This window comes from Oncorhynchus gorbuscha, linkage group LG03 (assembly GCF_021184085.1).
Source record: "Oncorhynchus gorbuscha isolate QuinsamMale2020 ecotype Even-year linkage group LG03, OgorEven_v1.0, whole genome shotgun sequence".
NCBI lineage: Eukaryota > Metazoa > Chordata > Actinopteri > Salmoniformes > Salmonidae > Oncorhynchus > Oncorhynchus gorbuscha.
Window position 1 is genome coordinate 30557944 of NC_060175.1, and position 25349 is coordinate 30583292.

A 25349-nucleotide genomic window follows, 5' to 3' on the forward strand; every position below is an offset into this window, starting at 1 on the left:
AACATACAATATTGATATCAAACATTGTGTACAATAAAGCTGTGACATCACATAGGGGTTCACCATGACATGTACATGTTTCTTTATTGCAGAAGATGCATTGTAAATTTGGAATCAAATTTATTTTGCTATGTCAATCTCTTTAAACTGTTTTATTGCACTTTTTTGCTCATTCTTTAGGTGGTTCCTGGTATGCTTTGCGCCACAGGGACAGTTCAGGTGTTACAGGTGGACAGAGAATGTCTGTCACAGACACCTTGAAGAGTGAGAGAGGGGGTTGAGGAGGGGGAGGAGATGTAAGTCATCATTGGTGGTATGCGTTTGGTGGGGGCAGATGTAAAAAATTGTCCCTTTCCATTTTTCCTCCTTAACCTGCTCTCGATTATAAAATCTAAATCAATAATAATACTTGCAATTTTTTCTTAGAAAACAGACGAACAGGAATAATGGCAATGCTTTATGTAATTCAGCTGGTGAAAGAAAGTCCTCCAGCTTTTTTTAAATTGGAGCTATTTCTTTTTTCTTTCTTAATTTTTTCTCAATGATATTGTCCTACTGTCTGTGACTGTAACTTTAACTGTGCTGCTCTCCCTCCTCTCGTGTCCGTAGGGTGGGTTTATCAGGAGCAGGATGTCTGCATCCACGCCCTTATGTTTGTCGTCGCCACCCCCGCTGGGCCCGGTCTCATACGGTGGTGACCCTCATGACCACCTCGCGGTTGGATGTGGGTCTGATGCGAGGGTTGCTGGGCCTCAGCTGGCTGAGGATGTGCAGGATGGTGTAGCCACAGTGGTGGTTGAGAATAGTCCTAACACGCTGGCCTGTCCGGCCCACCCTGTCAGCCGTGGGGAGGGTTTCGTGGGGAGGGTTTCGACCCCCACGCCCCCCACACTTGCTGCTGGAGCTGATGGGGTCGCCCAGGTCCTTGGCTTTCTCATAGTTCAGTACTTTCCACTGCTGGTTCACTGCCTGCCAGCGCTTAAAGATCCGGTATACTGACGATCCCTCATGGATTATAAGGCCTGGAGAGAGAATCCAGACAGACATGAAAATTAGGGAGGAGTAAGAGAGAGAGTGAGAGAAAGATGGAGAAGAGAGAGAGCACAGGTATGAAAGTGAGAGAAGCATGAGTGATACAAGTGGTAGGAGAAAGAGAGACGGTGAATAGAAGAGAGATGGAGGGAGGCAAGCAGACAGAGAGGTGAAAGATTGCAGAATGTGAATGGCCAGACAAAGAGGGAAACAGATGAAAGGACGCAGAGACGGGAGAGAAAGTAAGAAAAAAACTCTTTCAAGCAGAAAGTATCATAGGCCACCTTTGCACAAGTGTGCTGTAAATATTTAAACAGTCTGGATGTTCAAGGCACTTCAGAAGTGGTTGTACATTTTCAGCTGAGACATGTCACACAGGCTACGACCTCTCTGAGAAACAAAGACCAAAACAAACAAATTGCTCTCACTCACTTACATTCTCTAACACACACACCTCAAGTCTTACTGGAACACTGGAACGTTTCAACCACCATTTCTACATTCAAACTCTGGGAACATGGAAGTATTCTCCTTTCTTTTCATGCGCAACTCTACACATCATACCTGCAATTGCAATCACAAAACCGTATGTTTATCTTTGACAGTATGTCAGTGAGGTCTACGTCATAGAACCGTCTAGCTCACCTATGCAAACGATATCCATGAAGCCGTACATGCCATAGCAGATCTGGAAGAGCAAGTCCTGGCGCTGCCACTTGGCCGAGGGGCTGAAGGACGACCACACCAGCCAGGAGATGCTGGCGATGAGGAACAGAGAACCCAGCATAATGGCTGCTATCTGCACCTTCTCTATCACAGTCAGAGAGATGGCTTGCCACTGAAGAGAGTGAGGGGGAGGTTGAGGGAGAGGGGATGGGGTGGAGGGGGGGAGAGAGAGAGAGAAGTAGAGAGACAAAGAGAGGGGGGTTGGAGGGAGAGAGGAGAGGCGGCGGATCAATGTGTGTCTTTTTGGTGGAGATAATTATCTGTGCACTGATGTCATGCAGCCACAGGCAAGAAGATTTGTTTTATTATATTTGTAAGTATTTTGGGAGCATTCGAGTGGGACGATATGCTTAGCATCCACACAAAACATTAGATTTAATATGGAACTCCTGAGGACGGGACAGTACTTGTAGACACACAAAAACACACAAGCACACACGCATACACACACAGACACACACTGTACCTGCAGTGGGTTCTTGGTGCTGATGGCAAGGACCTGGTACTTGAAGTAGCAGAGCTCACAGCTCCAGGAGCCTCTCTCGCTGATCCAACGGATGAGGCAGGGCTGGTGGGTACAGCGCACAGATCCGTCACAGCGACACGGGCTCAGCAACTCCCCCTGCAGAGACAGTATTCTGTTAAATCTCTCTATATATCTCCTGAAGGCATGGACAACAACTCCAATATTTTGATCGTAGACTTTTGATCCATACCAGCACTAGAATACCTGATTCAGCTAAGCATGGTGTGGATGATTACTAGATTTGTTGAATCCAGTCTGTTAGTAAAGGGTTGCTATAAGCCTGCAAACCCTGGGACCAGGCACTACCGAGCTAACAATTCTAGCACAGGAGACTGCTGAAGGGAGGACGCCTCATAATAATGGCTGGAATGGAGTGAATGAAATGGTATCAAACACATGGAAACCATGTGTTTTATGAGCTTGATACCATTCCATTAATTCCATTCCAGCCATTACTATGACCCCGTCCTCCCCAAGGTGCCACCAACTTCCTGTGAATTCTAGGGAGAGAGAACATTTTTGTAATGTTACCCATAATGCTCCGCTAATGTTTGAGTGTCCAGTTTAGCAATTGTTAAGGGAACATTCTATCTATGTTAGCAAAAACATTATGAGAACATTTCTATATAACTTATCTAGAATGTGGTTACAATGTTCTCAGAATAAACAACATTAATGTCGTAGACATTTTATGGGACGTTGCAAGAACATTCCTGTGTGCAGTTTTCTAAGTGTTAGGAGAATATTCCATCAATCTCACAAACATACACTACTAAAGTATGTGGACACCTGCTTGTCGAACATCTCAGGGATCTGTGCAGGCCAGACAAGTTCTTCCACACCGATCTCGACAAACTATTTCTATATGGACCTCGCTTTGTGCACGGGGGTATAGTCATCCTGGAACAGGAAAGGGCCTTCCCCAAACTGTTGCCACAAAGTCGGAAGCACAGAATCGTCTAGAATGTAATTGTATGCTGTAGAGTTAAGATTTTCATTCACTGGGACTAAGGGGCCTAGCCCGAACCATGAAAATCAGCCCCAAACCATTATTCCTCCTCCACCAAACTTTACAGGTGGCAAATTGGGGCAGGTAGTGTTCTCCTGGCATCCGCCAAACCCAGATTTCACCAAACCCAGATTCACCCAACTGCCAGTTAGTGAAGCGTGATTCATCACTCCAGTGAACGCATTTCCACGAGCTTTACACCACTCCGGCCGACACTTGGCTTTGCGCATGGTGATCTTAGACTTATGTGCGGCTGCTCGGTCATGGAAACCCCATTCATGAAGCTCCCAACGAACAGTTATTGTGCTGACGTTGCTTCGAGAAGCAGTTTGGAACTGGGCAGTGAGTGTTGCATCTAAGGAGAGACGCACTATGCACTTCAGCACTCGCCGGTCCCGTTCTGTGAGCTTGTGTGGCCTATCACTTTGTTGCTGAGCCGTTGTTGCTCCTAGTTTTTTCTACATCACAATAACAGCAATAACAGTTGACCGGGGCAGCTTTAGCAGGGCAGCAATTGGACGAACAGACTTGTTGGAAAGGTGTCATCCTATTAAGGTGCCACTTTGTGTTATGCAGGTGAATGAGGACCCAAAAGCGACTTGGCGAAAACAGAGTCTTTAATCCAGTAAAGTTACTTTACAAACAAAAGGCATAATACTACTCGTAATGACGAGAACAGACTGGAGACTTGATCAAGAACTGCAGGTTGCCTCGGGAAGGCACTTGAACGTAGCAGACTCAGACACCTGCTCACCACGCAGCATCTGAGGGAAACACGACACGACAGGGCAATACATAGACACAGCACGGTGAACAATAGACAAGGATCCGACAGGACAGGAACGGAAAACAAGGGAAGAAATAGGGACTCTAATCAGGGGAAAAGATAAGGAACAGGTGTGGGAAGACTAAATGATGATTAGGGGAATAGGAACAGCTGGGAGCAGGAACGGAACGATAGAGAGAGGAGAGAGAGGGAGGGATAGAAAAAGGGAACGAACCTAATAAGACCAGCAGGGGGAAACGAACAGAAGGGAAAACATAATGACAAGACAATCTAAGACAAAACATGACAGTACCCCCCCACTCACCGAGCGCCTCCTGGCGCACTCGAGGAGGAATCCTGGCGGCAACGGAGGAAATCATCAATAAGTGAACGGTCCAGCACGTCCCGAGACGGAACCCAACTCCTCTCCTCAGGACCGTAACCCTCCCAATCCACTAAGTATTGGTGACCCTGTCCCCGAGAACGCATGTCCATGATCTTACGTACCTTGTAAATAGGTGCGCTCTCGACAAGGACGGGAGGGGGGGAGGGAAGACGAACGGGGGTGCGAAGAAAGGGCTTGACACAGGAGACATGGAAGACAGGATGGACGCGACGAAGATGTCGCGGAAGAAGCAGTCGCACAGCGACAGGATTGACGACCTGGGAGACACGGAACGGACCAATGAACCGCGGAGTTAACTTACGAGAAGCTGTCGTAAGAGGAAGGTTGCGAGTGGAAAGCCACACTCTCTGGCCGCAACAATACCTTGGACTCTTAATCCTGCGTTTATTGGCGGCTCTCACAGTCTGTGCCCTGTAACGGCAAAGTGCAGACCTCACCCTCCTCCAGGTGCGCTCACAACGTTGGACAAACGCTTGAGCGGAGGGAACGCTGGACTCGGCAAGCTGGGATGAAAACAGAGGAGGCTGGTAACCCAGACTACTCTGAAACGGAGATAACCCGGTAGCAGACGAAGGAAGCGAGTTGTGAGCGTATTCTGCCCAGGGGAGCTGTTCTGCCCAAGACGCAGGGTTTCTGAAAGAAAGGCTGCGTAGTATGCGACCAATCGTCTGATTGGCCCTCTCTGCTTGACCGTTAGACTGGGGATGAAACCCGGAAGAGAGACTGACGGACGCACCAATCAAACGACAGAACTCCCTCCAAAACTGTGACGTGAATTGCGGGCCTCTGTCTGAAACGGCGTCTAACGGGAGGCCATGAATTCTGAACACATTCTCGATGATGATTTGTGCCGTCTCCTTAGCGGAAGGAAGTTTAGCGAGGGGAATGAAATGTGCCGCCTTAGAGAACCTATCGACAACCGTAAGAATCACAGTCTTCCCCGCAGACAAAGGCAGACCGGTAATGAAGTCTAGGGCGATGTGAGACCATGGTCGAGAAGGAATGGGGAGCGGTCTGAGACGACCGGCAGGAGGAGAGTTACCCGACTTAGTCTGCGCGCAGTCCGAACAAGCAGCCACGAAACGGCGCGTGTCACGCTCCTGAGTCGGCCACCAAAAGCGCTGGCGAATAGACGCAAGAGTGCCTCGAACACCGGGATGACCAGCTAACTTGGCAGAGTGAGCCCACTGAAGAACAGCCAGATGAGTGGAAACAGGAACGAAAAGGAGGTTACTAGGACAAGCGCGCGGCGACGCAGTGTGCGTGAGTGCTTGCTTAACCTGTCTTTCAATTCCCCAGACTGTCAACCCGACAACACGCCCATAAGGAAGAATCCCTCGGGATCAGTAGAAGCCACAGAAGAACTAAACAGACGGGATAAGGCATCAGGCTTGGTGTTTTTGCTACCCGGACGGTAAGAAATCACAAACTCGAAACGAGCGAAAAACAACGCCCAACGAGCTTGACGGGCATTAAGTCGTTTGGCAGAACGGATGTACTCAAGGTTCTTATGGTCTGTCCAAACGACAAAAGGAACGGTCGCCCCTCCAACCACTGTCGCCATTCGCCTAGGGCTAAGCGGATGGCGAGCAGTTCACGGTTACCCACATCATAGTTGCGCTCAGATGGCGACAGGCGATGAGAAAAATAAGCGCAAGGATGAACCTTATCGTCAGACTGGAAGCGCTGGGATAGAATGGCTCCCACGCCTACCTCTGAAGCGTCAACCTCGACAATGAATTGTCTAGTGACGTCAGGAGTAACGAGGATAGGAGCGGACGTAAAACGTTCTTTTAGAAGATCAAAAGCTCCCTGGGCGGAACCGGACCACTTAAAACACGTCTTGACAGAAGTAAGAGCTGTGAGAGGGGCAGCAACTTGACCGAAATTACGAATGAAACGCCGATAGAAATTAGCGAAACCTAAAAAGCGCTGCAACTCGACACGTGACCTTGGAACGGGCCAATCACTGACAGCTTGGACCTTAGCGGAATCCATCTGAATGCCTTCAGCGGAAATAACGGAACCGAGAAAAGTAACGGAGGAGACATGAAAAGAGCACTTCTCAGCCTTTACGTAGAGACAATTCTCTAAAAGGCGCTGTAGAACACGTCGAACGTGCTGAACATGAATCTCGAGTGACGGTGAAAAAATCAGGATATCGTCAAGATAGACAAAAACAAAGATGTTCAGCATGTCTCTCAGAACATCATTAACTAATGCCTGAAAAACAGCTGGCGCATTGGCGAGACCAAACGGCAGAACCCGGTACTCAAAATGCCCTAACGGAGTGTTAAACGCCGTTTTCCACTCGTCCCCTCTCTGATGCGCACGAGATGGTAAGCGTTACGAAGGTCCAACTTAGTAAAGCACCTGGCTCCCTGCAGAATCTCGAAGGCTGATGACATAAGGGGAAGCGGATAACGATTCTTAACCGTTATGTCATTCAGCCCTCGATAATCCACGCAGGGGCGCAGAGTACCGTCCTTCTTCTTAACAAAAAGAACCCCGCCCCGGCCGGAGAGGAAGAAGGCACTATGGTACCGGCGTCAAGAGACACAGATAAATAATCCTCGAGAGCCTTACGTTCGGGAGCCGACAGAGAGTATAGTCTACCCCGAGGAGGAGTGGTCCCCGGAAGGAGATCAATACTACAATCATACGACCGGTGAGGAGGAAGGGAGTTGGCTCGGGACCGACTGAAGACCGTGCGCAGATCATGATATTCCTCCGGCACTCCTGTCAAATCGCCAGGTTCCTCCTGAGAAGTGGGGACAGAAGAAATGGGAGGGATGGCAGACATTAAACACTTCACATGACAAGAAACGTTCCAGGATAGGATAGAATTACTAGACCAATTAATAGAAGGATTATGACATACTAGCCAGGGATGACCCAAAACAACAGGTGTAAAAGGTGAACGAAAAATCAAAAAAGAAATAGTCTCACTGTGGTTACCAGATACTGTGAGAGTTAAAGGTAGTGTCTCAAATCTGATACTGGGAAGATGACTACCATCTAAGGCAAACATGGGCGTAGGCTTGTCTAACTGTCTGAAAGGAATGTCATGTTTCCGAACCCATGCTTCGTCCATGAAACAACCCTCAGCCCCAGAGTCAATCAAGGCACTGCATGTAGCACCCGAACCGGTCCAGCGTAGATGGACCGACATAGTAGTACAGGATCTAGATGAAGAGACCTGAGTAGTAGCGCTCACCAGTAGCCCTCCGCTTACTGATGAGCTCTGGCCTTTACTGGACATGAATTGACAAAATGTCCATCAAATCCGCAATAGAGGCACAGGCGGTTGGTGATCCTCCGTTCCCTCTCCTTGGTCGAGATGCGAATACCTCCCAGCTGCATGGGCTCAGTCTCTGAGCCAGAGGAGGGAGATGGTTGCGATGCGGAGCAGGGAAACACCGTTGACGCGAGCTCTCTTCCACGAGCTTGGTGACGAAGATCTACCCGTCGTTCTATGCGGATGGCGAGAGCAATCAAAGAGTCCACACAGGAAGGAACCTCCCGAGAGAGAATCTCATCCTTGACCACTGCGTGGAGTCCCTCCAGAAAACGAGCGAGCAGCGCCGGCTCGTTCCAGTCACTAGAGGCAGCAAGAGTGCGAAACTCTATAGAGTAATCCGTTATGGATCGATCACCTTGGCATAGGGAAGCCAGGGCCCTAGAAGCCTCCCTACCAAAAACTGAACGGTCAAAAACCCGAATCATCTCCTCTTTAAAGTTCTGGTAATTGTTAGAACAATCAGCCCTTGCCTCCCAGATAGCTGTGCCCCACTCTCGAGCCCGGCCAGTAAGGAGTGAAATGACGTAAGCAACCCGAGCTCTATCGCTAGAGTATGTGTTGGGTTGGAGAGAGAACACAATATCACACTGGGTGAGAAAGGAGCGGCACTCCGTGGGCTGCCCGGAGTAGCAAGGTGGGTTATTAACCCTAGGTTCCGGAGGCTCGGCAGGCCAGGAAGTAACAGGTGGCACGAGACGAAGACTCTGGAACTGTCCAGAGAGGTCGGAAACCTGAGCGGCCAGGTTCTCCACGGCATGGCGAGCAGCAGACAATTCCTGCTCGTGTCTGCCGAGCATGGCTCCTTGGATCTCGACGGCAGTGTTACGAGCATCTGTAGTCGCTGGGTCCATTCCTTGGTCGGATCCTTCTGTTATGCAGGTGAATGAGGACCCAAAAGCGACTTGGCGAAAACAGAGTCTTTAATCCAGTAAAGTTACTTTACAAACAAAAGGCATAATACTACTCGTAATGACGAGAACAGACTGGAGACTTGATCAAGAACTGCAGGTTGCCTCGGGAAGGCACTTGAACGTAGCAGACTCAGACACCTGCTCACCACGCAGCATCTGAGGGAAACACGACACGACAGGGCAATACATAGACACAGCACGGTGAACAATAGACAAGGATCCGACAGGACAGGAACGGAAAACAAGGGAAGAAATAGGGACTCTAATCAGGGGAAAAGATAAGGAACAGGTGTGGGAAGACTAAATGATGATTAGGGGAATAGGAACAGCTGGGAGCAGGAACGGAACGATAGAGAGAGGAGAGAGAGGGAGGGGGAGAGAGAGGGATAGAAAAAGGGAACGAACCTAATAAGACCAGCAGGGGGAAACGAACAGAAGGGAAAGCATAATGACAAGACAATCTAAGACAAAACATGACACTTTGAAAGTCACGGAGCTTGGAGATTGCATAGCAGTGTGCCCAATTTTATATATCTGTCAGAAATGGGTGTGGCTGAAATAGCCGAATCCACTAATTTGCAGGAATGTCCACATACTTATATACAATGTACATAGAACATGGTTGCCATGTTCTCAGAACGTAAAATATTAAAGTTCTAGACATGTTTCATGGGAACGTTTTTACATTTGTGCATCAGTTGTCAGTTGTCAGGACATCCCCTGATTTTCTACATTGTAGAATAATAGTGGAGACATCAAAACTATGAAATAACACATATGGAATCATGTAGTTGTTATGCTGGTGAATGAGGACCCAAAAGCGACTTAACGGAAACAGAGTCTTTATTCACGTCTTAAACAAAAGCGATAATCCTAATGCAAAAACAGAAAAACTGAAATCCACTCGTCAGTAGAGAGGAATGACTGGAGACGCGACCACAGACTGCAGGTCGCTTCGGGAAGGCACCGGCCGTAGCTGACTTTGACACCTGCTCACACGCAGCATCTGAAGAAGGTAAAACACGACAGGGCGGAACAAGGACACAGAACAGCGAACATCAAGCAAGGATCCGACAAGGACAGAAGCGGAAAACAGAGGGAGAAATAGGGACTCAAATCAGAGGGCAAAATAGGGGACAGGTGTGAAAAGAGTAAATGAGGTAGTTAGGAGAATGAGGAACAGCTGGGAGCAGGAACGGAACGATAGAGAGAGAGAGCGAGAGAGGGAGAGAGGGAGGGGGAGAGAGAGGAATAGAAAGAGGGAAAGAACCTAATAAGACCAGCAGAGGGAAACGAATAGAAGGAAAGCACAGAGACAAGACATGATAATCAATGACAAAACATGACAGTACCACCCCACTCACCGAGCGCCTCCTGGCGCACTCGAGGACGAACCCTGGCGGCAACGGAGGAAATCATCAATCAACGAACGGTCCAGCACGTCCCGTGATGGAACCCAACTCCTCTCCTCAGGACCGTAACCCTCCCAATCCACTAAGTACTGGTGACCACGTCCCCGAGAACGCATGTCCATGATCTTCCATACCTTGTAAATAGGTGCGCCCTCGACAAGGACGGGGGGGAGGGAAGACGAACGGGGGCGCGAAGAAAAGGCTTGACACAGGAGACATGGAAGACAGGGTGGACGCGACGAAGATGTTGCGGGAGAAGCAGTCGCACAGTGACAGGATTGACGACCTGAGAGACACGGAACGGACCAATGAACCGCGGAGTCAACTTGCGAGAAGCTGTCGTAAGGGGAAGGTTACGAGTGGAAAGCCACACTCTCTGACCGCGACAATACCTAGGACTCTTAATCCTACGTTTATTGGCGGAAGGAAGCTTAGCGAGGGGAATGAAATGTGCCGCCTTAGAGAACCTATCGACAACCGTAAGAATCACAGTCTTCCCCGCAGACGAAGGCAGACCGGTAATAAAGTCTAAGGCGATGTGAGACCATGGTCGAGAAGGAATGGGAAGCGGTCTGAGACGACCGGCAGGAGGAGAGTTACCTGACTTAGTCTGCGCGCAGTCCGAACAAGCAGCCACGAAACGGCGCGTGTCACGCTCCTGAGTAGGCCACCAAAACCGCTGGCGAATAGAAGCAAGCGTGCCCCGAACGCCGGGGTGGCCAGCTAACTTGGCAGAGTGAGCCCACTGAAGAACAGCCAGACGAGTAGAGACAGGAACGAAAAGAAGGTTACTAGGACAAGCGCGCGGCGACACAGTGTGAGTGAGTGCTTGCTTTACCTGTCTCTCAATTCCCCAGACAGTCAACCCGACAACACGCCCTTCAGGGAGAATCCCCTCGGGGTCGGTAGAAGCCACAGAAGAACTAAAGAGACGGGATAAGGCATCAGGCTTGGTGTTCTTATTACCCGGGCGATAAGAAATCACGAACTCGAAACGAGCGAAAAACAACGCCCAACGAGCTTGACGTGCATTAAGTCGTTTAGCAGAACGGATGTACTCAAGGTTCTTATGGTCAGTCCAAACGACAAAAGGAACGGTCGCCCCCTCCAACCACTGTCGCCATTCGCCTAGGGCTAAGCGGATGGCGAGCAGTTCGCGGTTACCCACATCATAGTTGCGTTCCGATGGCGACAGGCGATGAGAAAAATAAGCGCAAGGATGGACCTTATCGTCAGAATGGAAGCGCTGGGATAGAATGGCTCCCACGCCCACCTCTGAAGCGTCAACCTCGACAATGAATTGTTTAGTGACGTCAGGAGTAACAAGGATAGGAGCGGATGTAAAACGCTTCTTGAGGAGATCAAAAGCTCCCTGGGCGGAACCGGACCACTTAAAGCACGTCTTGACAGAAGTAAGAGCTGTGAGAGGGGCAGCAACTTGACCGAAATTACGAATGAAACGCCGATAGAAATTAGCGAAACCTAGAAAGCGCTGCAACTCGACACATGACTTTGGAACGGGCCAATCACTGACAGCCTGGACCTTAGCGGGATCCATCTGAATGCCTTCAGCGGAAATAACAGAACCGAGAAATGTGACAGAGGAGACATGAAAGGCGCACTTCTCAACCTTCACGTAGAGACAATTCTCTAAAAGGCGCTGGAGTACACGTCGAACGTGCTGAACATGAATCTCGAGTGACGGTGAAAAAATCAGGATATCGTCAAGGTAGATGAAAACAAAGATGTTCAGCATGTCTCTCAGTACATCATTAACTAATGCCTGAAAGACAGCTGGAGCATTAGCGAGACCGAACGGCAGAACCCGGTATTCAAAATGCCCTAACGGAGTGTTAAACGCCGTTTTCCACTCGTCCCCCTCTCTGATGCGCACGAGATGGTAAGCGTTACGAAGGTCCAACTTAGTAAAGAACCTGGCTCCCTGCAGAATTTCGAAGGCTGACGACATAAGGGGAAGCGGATAACGATTCTTAACCGTTATGTCATTCAGCCCTCGATAATCCACGCAGGGGCGCAGAGTACCGTCCTTCTTCTTAACAAAAAAAAACCCCGCTCCGGCGGGAGAGGAAGAAGGCACCACGGTACCGGCGTCGAGAGAAACAGACAAATAATCCTCGAGAGCCTTACGTTCGGGAGCCGACAGAGAGTATAGTCTACCCCGAGGGGGAGTGGTCCCCGGAAGGAGATCAATACAACAATCATACGACCGGTGAGGAGGAAGGGAGTTGGCTCTGGACCGACTGAAGACCGTGCGCAGATCATGATATTCCTCCGGCACTCCTGTCAAATCACCAGGTTCCTCCTGAGAAGAGGGGACAGAAGAAACAGGAGGGATAGCAGACATTAAACACTTCACATGACAAGAAACGTTCCAGGATAGGATAAAATTACTAGACCAATTAATAGAAGGATTATGACATACTAGCCAGGGATGACCCAAAACAACAGGTGTAAAGGGTGAACGAAAAATCAAAAAGGAAATGGTCTCACTGTGGTTACCAGATACTGTGAGGGTTAAAGGTAGTGTCTCACATCTGATACTGGGGAGAAGACTACCATCTAAGGCGAACATGGGCGTGGGCTTCCCTAACTGTCTGAGAGGAATGTCATGTTTCCGAGCCCATGCTTCGTCCATAAAACAACCCTCAGCCCCAGAGTCTATCAAGGCACTGCAGGAAGCAGCCGAACCGGTCCAGCGTAGATGGACCGACAAGGTAGTACAGGATCTTGATGGAGAGACCTGAGTAGTAGCGCTCACCAGTAGCCCTCCGCTTACTGATGAGCTCTGGCTTTTACTGGACATGAAATGACAAAATGTCCAGCAGAACCGCAATAGAGGCAAAGGCGGTTGGTGATCCTCCGTTCCCTCTCCTTAGTCGAGATGCGAATACCTCCCAGCTGCATGGGCTCAGTCTCTGAGCCGGAGGGAGGAGATGGTTGAGATGCGGAGAGGGGGAACACCGTTAACGCGAGCTCTCTTCCACGAGCTCGGTGACGAAGATCTACCCGTCGTTCTATGCGGATGGCGAGTGCAATCAAAGAGTCCACGCTGGAAGGAACCTCCCGGGAGAGAATCTCATCCTTAACCTCAGCGTGGAGTCCCTCCAGAAAACGAGCAAGCAACACCGGCTCGTTCCAGTCACTGGAGGCAGCAAGAGTGCGAAACTCTATAGAGTAATCCGTTATGGATCGATCACCTTGACATAGGGAAGCCAGGGCCCTAGAAGCCTCCTTACCAAAAACTGAACGATCAAAAACCCGTATCATCTCCTCTTTAAAGTTCAGATAATTGTTAGAACACTCAGCTCTTGCCTCCCAGATAGCTGTGCCCCACTCCCGAGCCCGACCAGTAAGGAGTGAAATGACGTAAGCAATCCGAGCTCTCTCTCTTGAGTATGTGTTGGGTTGGAGAGAGAAGCGGCACTCAGTGGGCTGCCCAGAGTAACATGGTGGGTTATTAACCCTAGGTTCCGGAGACTCTGAAGACCAGGAAGTAGCTGGTGGCACGAGATGAAGACTCTGAAACTGTCCTGAGAGGTCGGAAACCTGAGCGGCCAGGGTCTCAACGGCATGACGAGCAGCAGACAATTCCTGCTCGTGTCTGCCGAGCATTGCTCCCTGGATCTCGACGGCAGTGTTGCGAGAATCCGTAGTCGCTGGGTCCATTCTTGGTCGGATCCTTCTGTTATGCTGGTGAATGAGGACCCAAAAGCGACTTAACGGAAACAGAGTCTTTATTCACGTCTTAAACAAAAGCGATAATCCTAATGCAAAAACAGAAAAACTGAAATCCACTCGTCAGTAGAGAGGAATGACTGGAGACGCGACCACAGACTGCAGGTCGCTTCGGGAAGGCACCGGCCGTAGCTGACTTTGACACCTGCTCACACGCAGCATCTGAAGAAGGTAAAACACGACAGGGCGGAACAAGGACACAGAACAGCGAACATCAAGCAAGGATCCGACAAGGACAGAAGCGGAAAACAGAGGGAGAAATAGGGACTCAAATCAGAGGGCAAAATAGGGGACAGGTGTGAAAAGAGTAAATGAGGTAGTTAGGAGAATGAGGAACAGCTGGGAGCAGGAACGGAACGATAGAGAGAGAGAGCGAGAGAGGGAGAGAGGGAGGGGGAGAGAGAGGAATAGAATTAGGGAAAGAACCTAATAAGACCAGCAGAGGGAAACGAATAGAAGGAAAGCACAGAGACAAGACATGATAATCAATGACAAAACATGACAGTAGTAACCAAAAAAGTGTTATATTTGAGATTCTTCAAATAGCCACCCTTTGCCTTGATGACAGCTTTGCACACTCTTTGCATTCTCTCAACCAGCTTCACTTGGAATGTTTTTCCAACAGTCTTGAAGGAGTTCCCACATATGCTGTGCACTTGTTGGCTGCTTTTCCTTCACTCTGCACCCTAACTCATCCCAAAACATCTCAATTGGGTTGAGGTCAGAAATTGTGGAGGCCAGGTCATCTGATACAGCACTCCATCACTCTCCTTCTTGGTCAAATAGCCCTTACACAACCTGGAAGTGTGCTGGGTCATTGTCCTGTCGAAAAACAAATGATAGTCCCACTAATCCCAAACCAGATGGGATGTCATATCGCTGCAGAATGCTGAGGTAGCCATGCTGGTTAAGTGTGCCTTGAATTCTAAACAAATCAGACAGTTCCAGCAGCAAAGCAGACCCACACCATAACACCCCCTCCTCCATGCTTCAAAGTGGGAACCACACATGCAGAGATCATCCGTTCACCCACACAGCATCTCACAAAGACACAGTGGTTGGAACCAAAAATCTCCCATTTGGACTCGAGACCAAAGGACAAATTTCCATTGATCTAATGTCCATTGCTCGTGTTTCTTGGCCCAAGCAAGTCTCTTCTTATTATAGGTGTCCTTCAGCAGTGGTTTCTATGCAGCATTTCGACCATGAAGGCCTGATTCACATTGTCTCCTCTGAACAGTTGATGTTGAAAAGTGTCTGTTACTTGAACTCTGTGAAGCATTTATTTGGGCTGCAATTTCTGAGGCTGGTAAACTCTACTGAACTTATCCTCTGCAGCAGAGGAAACTCTGGGTCTTCCTTTCCTGTGGTGGTGCTCATGAGAGCCAGTTTCATCATAGCTCTTGATGGTTTTTGCGACAGCACTTGAAGAAACTTTAAAAATTCTTGAAATTTTACAGATTGACTGACCTAAGTCTTAAATGATGGACTGTCATTTCTCTCTATTTATTTGAGCTGTTCTTGCCATAATATGGAATTGGTCCCTAACCAAATGGAATTGGTCCCTAACCAAATAGGGTTATCTTCTGTATTACCACCCCTACCTTGTCACAACACAACTGATTGGCTCAAACGCATTACAATGGAAAGAATTCCACTATTTAACTTTTAACAAGGCACAGCTGTTAATTGAAATGCATTCCAGCCAGGTGACTACCTCATGAAGCTGGTTGAGAGAATGCCAAGCGGGTGCAAAGCTGCCATCAAGGCAAAGGGTGGGTAAAATATTTTTTTATTTGTTTAACACTTTTTGGTTACTACATGATGTGTTATTTCATAGTTTTGATGTCTTCACTATTATTCTGCAATGTAGAAAATAGTAAAAAATAAATATAAACCCTTGAATGAGTAGGTGTTGACCAGTAGTGTATTTGGCTATATCCCATACCTCTTGTGGCATGAACATTTATTTTCACGTTTTGCAATGTAAAAATTCTAATAAAAGCGATCAAAGTGAATTCGAGTTGCCTCTTCTGTCATGCAGGTGAAAGAGGACCCAAAACCTAACTCGATTCAAAGTCTCACCACGCAGCATCTGGACCGACACGACAGGGCGATACACAAACACAGCACGGTGAATTCTAGACAAGGAACCGACAGGACAGGAACGGAACACAAAGGAAGAAATAGGGACTCTAATCAGGGAATTGTGGGAAGACTAAATGATTGATTAGGGGAATAGGAACAGCTCCTAATAACCAGCAGAGGGAAACGAATTGGGAAGCACAGGGACAAGACAAGATAATAAATGACCCCCACAAAAAACATAATGTGATAAAGTAGATTTTCCGCCAGGACCTAATATTCAGCACCCCTGATGAATTTATATACATTTTCCAAAATTATAGAAGTACTGCTTTGTTCAGAAATAAATGAAATCATTCAAAATAGGCTACTACACCATGAGAAGGCCTATAATTTAGCCACAGAGGATCAATAGTTTTAAAATATTGCCTAGCTGTTGATTGTAGCCCAATAACAAGGAATAGCCTACAGTCGAGAACACGCTGCAAATCTGTCAGTAAAAAAAAAAAAAGGAAAGTTTTTTTGCAATATTTCTAATACAATCAGTGGCGACCAATCATTAATTCTTTATTTTTTTTAAAGCATATTCATTTCCCATTAATGCGTGTCACATACCAGTTTACAAACAATGTACAAAATAAAAATAAACATAATTGAGTTGATAAAGCCACATACAAACATGGTCTAATGTTTGCTTTCTTGAGTAAGGCAGCTCGAAAATGCAGGCGTTTCAGCCGAGCTCAGTGCTGTCTGTGATGGTGGGGTTGGAAGGGAAATACGGAGCATAGGGATTGGCTATATTCTCTAGTTGCACCATGATTGGCTCAGTGTTCTGTCACTCATGGGGACACTATGTCACCGCAAAATCAACAGGGAGAGCTCAAAAATTTAAGCCTCTTGGGTGCTGCCATAGAGTTACATTAGAAGTGGCCATCGAAGAAGGCTCAATGTCATTGACCACAGATAAAATTATGGTCAATCTTGTTATATCTACAGTAGCTTTGATTGGACTGATCATGTCAACATCATACTTCCAAAATTTTAGCTTGCAAGCTTGAAGTCATCATCAAGAATCAAGTCGACAATCTACTGGCAAATCCTTTTCAACCCTTGTCATATGAAGAGAAATAATGAAGATAAGTTATAGATAAAATGTATCGGTGCTCATCGGCCATTGGACATAAACATTACACAACAAGTTAGAAATCGCAAATTCAACAATGAGTGGTTTGGAAGGAATCTATGGCTAACTTCAAGCATTGCAAAGCAATCACTAGCCTGCTATTCAGTGGATTGGATGTTTGGTCCAAGACCGGGTTGAATTATTATTATTATTTAATTTTTTTATTGAACCTTTATTTAACTAGGCAAGTCAATTAAGAACAAATTCTTATTTATAATGACGGCCTAACCCGGCCAAACCCGGACGATGCTGGGCCAATTGGGCGCTGCACTATGGGACTCCCAATCACTGCCAGGTGTGATACAGCCTGGATTTCAACCAGGAACTGTGGTGACGCATCTTGCACTGAGATGCCTTAGACCACCTCGCCACTCGGGAGCCCGCAAGGGTCACTTTTCCAAGCCTAAAAGGATAAACATTCAACATTGGCCGTGCTGTCATTCCAGCCGCTTTCAAAACAACTGGAAACTCTGGGGAATCTGACTTCAGTTGAGTTCATGACAGCTATGAAATTGGGAAAAAACGAGCTCCGACTGGGAAAATACATTTTGAATGGTCATCCAATTCACAAATCCAAGTCGGGATCTGGGCCTCTTTCTAGAGCTCTGACTTCAAATCAAATTGTATTTGTCACATGCGCCAAATTGTATTTGTCACATGCGCCAAGGTCTACAGGTGTAGACCTTGCCGGGAAATGCTTACTTACAAGCCCATAACCAACAATGCATTTTTTTAAAAGAGTTTAAAAAGTTGTTACTAAATAAACTAAAGTAAAAAATAAAAGAGCAACAATGAAATAACAATTACAAGGCTATACACAGGGGTACCGGTACCGAGTCAATGTACGGGTGTACAGGATCACTAACATCATGATTCAATCTTGTTTTTCCAAGATCCCCGTTGTCTTGAAAACACCATAAATCCAGAGAATGCCAGACTTTGATGATAAAGGTTAATGACAGAATTTGCCCCACACGAAGGACTGCAGCACCACCTTCCTGTTCAAGTGAGCACAACAAGGTGAGTCCAAAAATGTATTGTATGATGTGGCATAAATTATGTAAATGATATACTGTAGCAAAGAAAGTAATACTAAGTGTATGTTGTGTAGTAAACTGTTCGTAGCCTATGTGCCTGTCCCTAATAATTTGGTCCCGTTTCCCCTCATAATTTAGCCTACTGTTCTTCTGACTTGGTGGAGCACATGTAGCCTATAGCCTGTTTTAGAGAAATATCATCATCGAATTCTGTAAGAGCTTTCATTGTTTTCTTATATGCCCCCTTTATTTATCCTACGCTTCTGACTTGGTGTACAGAGAACACTGTAAGAACCGCCCATGCTCTGAAGTCTGTCACTGTACATTTCAAAAGTGCTGAACAAATAGTTATATTGACTACGTCCGTCCTAGCTCGCTAATTAATGTCTTTATCGAAATTACGGATTGCCTTTTATCCGCTCGTCGTCCCCTTATGCCATAGTTTGTACATCTCAATTCTCAGTAGAAACCACATTTGTTTAAGCAAGTCAGCCTTTTTTAAAAGGCAATTAATAAGGCTGAATGAACTGTTTTGTTGCAAGACAAGGCAGCTATAATAGTGGTAAGGCATTGGAACGGCTGTTGGGACTCTGCTGTTGGGACAGCTTTATGTAGGCCCTAACAGCTTGCGGGCACCGTTTTTCACTGTTATAGTCTAATTAATGTATTGTTTAGTGTTCTGTTGTGTTGTGCAGTGACTTTGCTGGCATGTATAAAAAAAAATAATGGGAGTTTGCCCCACCAAGACTTTTCCATATTTTGTTACATTACAGCCTTATTCTAAAATGTATTAAATCGTTATTTTCCTTCATTAATCTACACACAATACCCCTTAATGACTAATAAAAAAACACAAAACTGAAATATCCCATTTACATAAGTATTCAGACCCTTCACTGAGTACTTTGTTGAAGCACCTTTGGCAGCGATTACAGCCTCAAGTCTTCTTGGGTATGACGCTACAAGCTTGGCACACCTGTATTGGGGGAGTTTCTCCTATTCTTCTCTGCAGATCCTCTCAAGCTCTGTCAGGTTGGATGGGGAGATTCGCTGCACAGCCATTTTCAGGTCTCTCCAGAGATGTTAGATCGGGTTCAAGTCTGGGCTCTGGCTGGCACACTCAAGGACATTCAGAGACTTGTCCCGAAGCCACTCCTGCATTGTCTTGGCTGTGTGCTTAGGGTCGTTGTCCTATTGGATGGTGAACCTTCACCCCAGTCTGAGGTCCTGAGCTCTCTGGAACAGGTTTTCATTAAGGATCTCTCTGTACTTTGTTCCATTCATCTTTCCCTTGATCCTGAATAGTCTCCTAGTCCCTGCCACTGAAAAACATCCCCACAGCATGATGCTGCCACCCCCACGCTCCACCGTAGGGATGGTGACAGGTTTCCTCCAGACGTGAAGCTTGACATTCAGGCCAAAGAGTTCAATCTTAGTTTCATCAGACCAGTGCTCGACCTGTTTGGTGGAGCACTGCAGAGATGGTTGTCCATCTCAAGATTCTCCCATCTCCACAGAGTAACTCTGGAGCTCTGTCAGAGTGACCATCGGGTTCTTGGTCACATCCCTGACCAAGGCCCTTCACCCCCAATTGCTCAGTTTGGCCGGGCAGCCAGCTCTATGACGAGTCTTAGTGGTTCCAAACTTCTTCCATTTAAGAATGATGGAGGCCACTGTGTTCTTGGCGACCTTCAATGCTGTATAAATGTTTTGGTCCCCTTCCCCAGATCTGTGCCTCGACACAATCCTGTCTCGGAGCTCTACGGACAATTCCTTCGACCTCATGGCTTGGTATTCGCTCTGACATGCACTGTCAACTGTGTGACCTTATATAGACAGGTGTGTCCCTTCCAAATCAAGTCCAATCAATTGAATTTACCACAGGTGAACTCCAATCAAGTTGCAGAAACATCTCAAGGATGATCAATGTAACCAGGATGCACCTGAGCTCAATTTAGAGTCTCATGGCCAGGGTTCTGATTACATTTTTTTTTAAATACATTTGCAGAAAAAAAAACAGTTTTTGTTTTGTCATTATGGATTATTGTGTGTAATTTGATGAGTAAAATGTTTTATTTAATCAATTTTAGAATAAGGCTGTAACAAAATGTGGAAAAAGTCATGGGGTCTGAATACTTTCTGAATACACTGTACATGCTAAAATCCCCACTGAATCCAATCGAGGGATAACACAGGGTGGAAAGCAAATGGCTAATGCTGAAAAGAGAAGACTCTAGGCTGTAGGCTACCAATATATCAACTTATATTATTTTACAAAAGAGAGAGATATAGGCTTTTGGCACGTGTACATCGGCCATCACCAGCGAGTGAGTTGCGCATCATTGGGTTTTCAGTGAAACTGAAAACCATTTTTAAGTCTATAATTTCCTCCTCAGATTTTATCCTATAATGTGTGTCTTCACACAGCTAGCCCTAGGCTATTGATGGATTCAAGACAAGGTCGTTTTTATTGATCTCAAATTCTCAGTTTGTCAGTCAATGTAGCCTGGCAATTGGATCATTTTTTGCGGTATTAAAAAAGATTCTGCCATTGTCTCCAGACATGTAAAATGACGTATAATTGCATGAAATGCGTATATAAAAGGCCAACATTTTCCCGGACTGTAGGCTAATAAAAATGTTCCCCATGTTTGCAACTTCTGTAAGTGCCCCTACTCTACTGTTCTATGCAACTACTCAAATGTGATGATATGCATGCAATGCTTTATTATAAAGGTGATTTTGTTTTATTTCATGCGTTCCGGTACCTCAGCACTCCCGAGGTCACCGCCCTCTCACTTTCACCTCCCGATTTACAAATTAAGCACTGGGGATACTCTCTCTCTCTCACACACACACACACACACACACACACACACACACACACACACACACACACACACACACACACACACACACACACACACACACACACACACACACACACACACACACACACACACACACACACACACACACACACACACACACACACACACAGTGTTTTTAACATACAGTGTTTTCAACTTACATATCTGACACATTTTTACATACATGATTACATTGTGCATGTTCATTTTTTACAGTAATTATTGGAATAATATTTTTATTGGAATTTCACAATTTTCTCCCACATTAAGAGATACAGTAACAACGAGAAAATAAGAATAACAAAGAACAAAAATTAAATTAACAGACAGACAGAAATTAAACATACATTTTTAAATAAAGGAATTATGTGAAATACATGGAACATACAGTGTAATCTTGAGACATTCTAAGAAAATCCTTGCAGCATAATAGCTGATAAATCAGCTTCTAGGTAAATAAAATAATGTACCCAAACTTTGTAGAACTTGTCTATTTTAGAATGTAATGTACAAGTCAAATATTCAAATGGAACCGATTCAAATATTATCTTACGCCAATCTTTAATAGAAGAGACCTTGTCACTAATCAACTGTAAGAGGATTTTTTTCCTTGCTGCGAAGGTAAGGATGTTGTAAAGCCTCCTCTTACCCACAGAAGTAACATGCCTATTAGGGAGACCTAATTGCAAAGAAACTGGGTCCAATTCTAGGTCGGCCCTAGGATTTCTTGAAGAACATTAGACCAGTACCTTTGTACTTTGGAACATGACCATAAACAATGTGTTAGGGTGCCTGTATCAGTTTTACATTTGAGACACTGAGGAGAAGAGGAAGAGCATGCTAAAAGCATGTCTGTGATTCAGGGATCTATGCAATCTGTGTATTATTCTTAATTGGATTGCTCTAGTACGATTACAGATCTTGTTTTTGCATATCGCCAAATGTCCTCCCATGTCACCTCGTCAATAGTAGCAGACAATTATTTCTCCCACACTTGTGTTAACAGTAGAAAAGGACCTTAAAGCATCATAAAATACACCCACAGACATTTTCCTTTGTAAGAAAAAAAACATTATTTCAATGACAGACACATCAGGGTTGCCAATTAAGGTGGTGCTCTTCAAAATATAATGTCCAAATTGTAGAAAGCAGAAAAAGTCCTGCTTTGGGAGTCACTGTTTCTCATCTGCTCAAATTACAATAACATCTTATCAGTGAATAAATTATTTTGTCTGCCTAAACCCTTACTAAACCAAATGTTAAAGCCAGCATCCAGCAATCCTGGTCCAAAATCTGGGTTGTTAAGAATCAGGGTAAGAGCAGAGGTTAGTTTGGACCTTCCCAAAAAATGTTGAACTGACCTCCATGCTTTGAGTGTATTAAGTGTGATGGGATTATTGCAGAAATCTTTTACAGATTTGAATGTCACGTTCTTTCAAAATCGAACCCAGAAGCAGACCAGGACAAGGAGAGTAGGAAGAAGGTGAGTATTTATTTACAAGTGAATGTGAATGGGTAGATATATTCAGGTGGCGTAGCGGGCAGCGGTGGTGAGTTGATGGGAGTAAATAGGTGGATCCAATGGGGTAGCGGAATCCTCCGATGACCAGGCGGGAATGGGGTAAATGATCCGGGTGAGTAATGTTCATGGCTAACGATCCGGCAGGGAATGGATGTCAGGTCCGGGCTTATGAAGAGGAGAGATGATGATCAGGACCAGGTGTGCAGATAGCTGATGGGATACAGGTGCGGGTAATCAGAACTCCCAACTGGCTACATTGCCCGGCAACCAGACAGGGTGCGTTCCAGGACGCCGGAAAAAACACTCCAGGACAGAACACAGGCAAAAACAGACTCAGGAAACGGGATTCGTGACAGTACCCCCCTCCGACGAACGCCACCGGGCGGACTACCCGGAGCGCCAGGGTGGAGGCGGTAAAAGTCACGAAGCAGGTCATCGTCAAGGATCTGACACCGAGGAATCCAACTCCTCTCCTCAGGACCATATCCTTCCCAATCCACTAAATACTGGAACCCTCGACCCCGCCGTTTGGAGTCCATGATGCGGCGCACCGTGTAGACAGGACCACCTCCGATCATCCGAGGAGGAGGAGGACGAGGAGGAGGGGGCAACAGAGGACTGAGGAGAACCGGCTTGAGGCAGGAGACATGAAAGGTGGGATGTACTCTTAGTGTAGCAGGCATCTTGAGTCGGACCACAACAGGATTAATGATCTTCTCCACTACAAACGGACCAATGAACTTCGGTAACAGTTTCCTCGACTCAGTCCGTAGAGGAAGATCCCGTGTAGCCAACCAAACCCTATCTCTGACGGTATAAGTGGGGGCAGGAATACGGCGACGATTCGCCTGGATCTGATACCGGTCAGAAACCTTAAGGAGGGCCTTCCTGGCCCGATGCCAGTGCGGTGGCAACACGGAATGTGGGTCTGGACAGAAGGAACCGAGAGATCCCGCTCCTGAGAAGGAAACAAGGGAGGTTGGTAACCGTACAGGGACTGGAAGGGAGACATCCCAGTGGCAGATGAAGGGAGAGTATTATGAGCATACTCGACCCAGGTTAATTGAGAGGACCAAGAGGTGGGATCAGAGGAAACAAGACAGCGCAGCGTGGACTGCATCTTCTGGTTGGCTCTCTCCGCCTGACCATTAGATTGTGGGTGAAATCCAGATGTGAGACTGACTGTAGCTCCAATGGCCAAACAGAAGGATTTCCAGACAGCAGAAGTAAACTGAGGACCACGGTCAGAAACAATGTCACAGGGCAACCCGTGGACCCTGAACACCTCCCTAACCAGGATCTCGGACGTCTCAGTGGCAGAAGGCAGCTTGGAGAGGGGAACAAAGTGGGCAAACTTGATGAATCTATCCACAATGGTCAGAATAACCGTGTTACCAACAGAAGAGGGCAACCCCGTGACAAAATCCAGGGCCAGAAGCGACCAAGATCGCCGGGAATAGGTAGGGGGTGAAGAAGCCCAGAGCTGGCCCGATTGGTACTCTTATTCTGTGCACAAATAGGACAAGCGGAAACAAACCTCCGGGTATCTTCTCCCATGGCAGGCCACCAAAATCGTCTGTGCAGTAGCGCCATAGTCCGAGCAACACCAGGGTGACAAGCTATCTTGCTGGCGTGGGACCACTGAAGGACAGCAGAACGAACCGACTCAGGCACGAACAACCGACCGGGTGGACCGTTACCGGGCCCGGGCTGTGTCCGAAGAGCCGCCATCACCTCCTCCTCAATCCTCCATGTAACGGCTCCCACGACAACGTTCTGGGGAAGAATCGTCTCAGTCTCGGCCCCACTCTCCTCCGTCTTGGAGAACATCCGGGACAGGGCGTCCGCCTTCCCATTCTTCGACCCAGGTCGGAACGTCAGGGAAAAATTGAAGCGTCCAAAAAACAAAGCCCACCGGGCCTGACGGGAGTTGAGACGTTTAGCCGATTGCACATAAGCCAGATTCTTGTGGTCAGTCCAGACCACAAACGGTTGCTCCGCTCCCTCCAACCAGTGACGCCACTCCTCCAAGGCAAGCTTCACCGCGAGAAGCTCCCGGTTACCCACATCGTAGTTTCTTTCAGCTGGAGAAAGACGACAAGAGTAGAAGGCGCTGGGATGGAGTTTACCGTCAGTGGAGCTACACTGGGACAGGATGGCGCCCACCCCCACATCAGATGCATCCACCTCCACAACGAACTGACGGGAAGTGTCAGGTTGAGAGAGAATCAGGGCGTTGGTGAATCGGCTCTTCAAATCTAGAAATGCTCGGTCTGCCTCAGGAGACCAACAGAACTTTCTGGTGCAAGACGTCAGTACAGTTAAAGGGGCGGCCACCCGGCTGTAATCACGGATAAACCTCCGATAAAAATTAGCAAACCCCAGGAATCTCTGGAGCTGCAATCTCGTACCGGGCTGGACCCAATCCCGAACCGCCCGAACCTTCTCTTGGTCCATCTTGATCTCTCCCCTGGAGATGATGTACCCGAGGAAGGACGTCGTGTGGGCGTGAAAATCACACTTCTCAGCCTTCATGAACAGATGGTTCTCCAATAACCGCTGCAGGACCTGTTTGACATGCTGAACGTGGCTAGAAAGCTCCTTCGAGAAGATGAGGATATCATCCAGGTAAACGAACACAAAAATACCAATCATATCTCTCAGAACGTCATACACCATACTTTGGAACACAGCAGGAGCGTTGGTCAGTCCAAACGGCATCACCTGGTACTTGAAATGTCCCATCGGAGTATTGAACCCAGTCAACCACTCGTCCCCCTCTTTGATCCGAACCAAATGATAAGCAT

The 25349-nt window shown here is 47.0% G+C and overlaps 1 protein-coding gene across 1 annotated transcript in view; it reads right to left on the reverse strand.

Moving 5' to 3' along the window:
• LOC124019418 (E3 ubiquitin-protein ligase MARCHF9-like) overlaps window positions 1-25349 on the reverse strand; it is a 60993-nt gene continuing 35644 nt past the window's right edge. The window contains exons 2-4 of the mRNA XM_046334752.1: window positions 2225-2380; window positions 1678-1870; window positions 1-1022 (exon numbers count right to left, since the gene is read on the reverse strand). Of these exons, the coding sequence (XP_046190708.1) occupies window positions 685-1022; window positions 1678-1870; window positions 2225-2380 (687 nt within the window). The 3' untranslated portion in view covers window positions 1-684. The remainder of the gene's footprint in view (window positions 1023-1677; window positions 1871-2224; window positions 2381-25349) is intronic.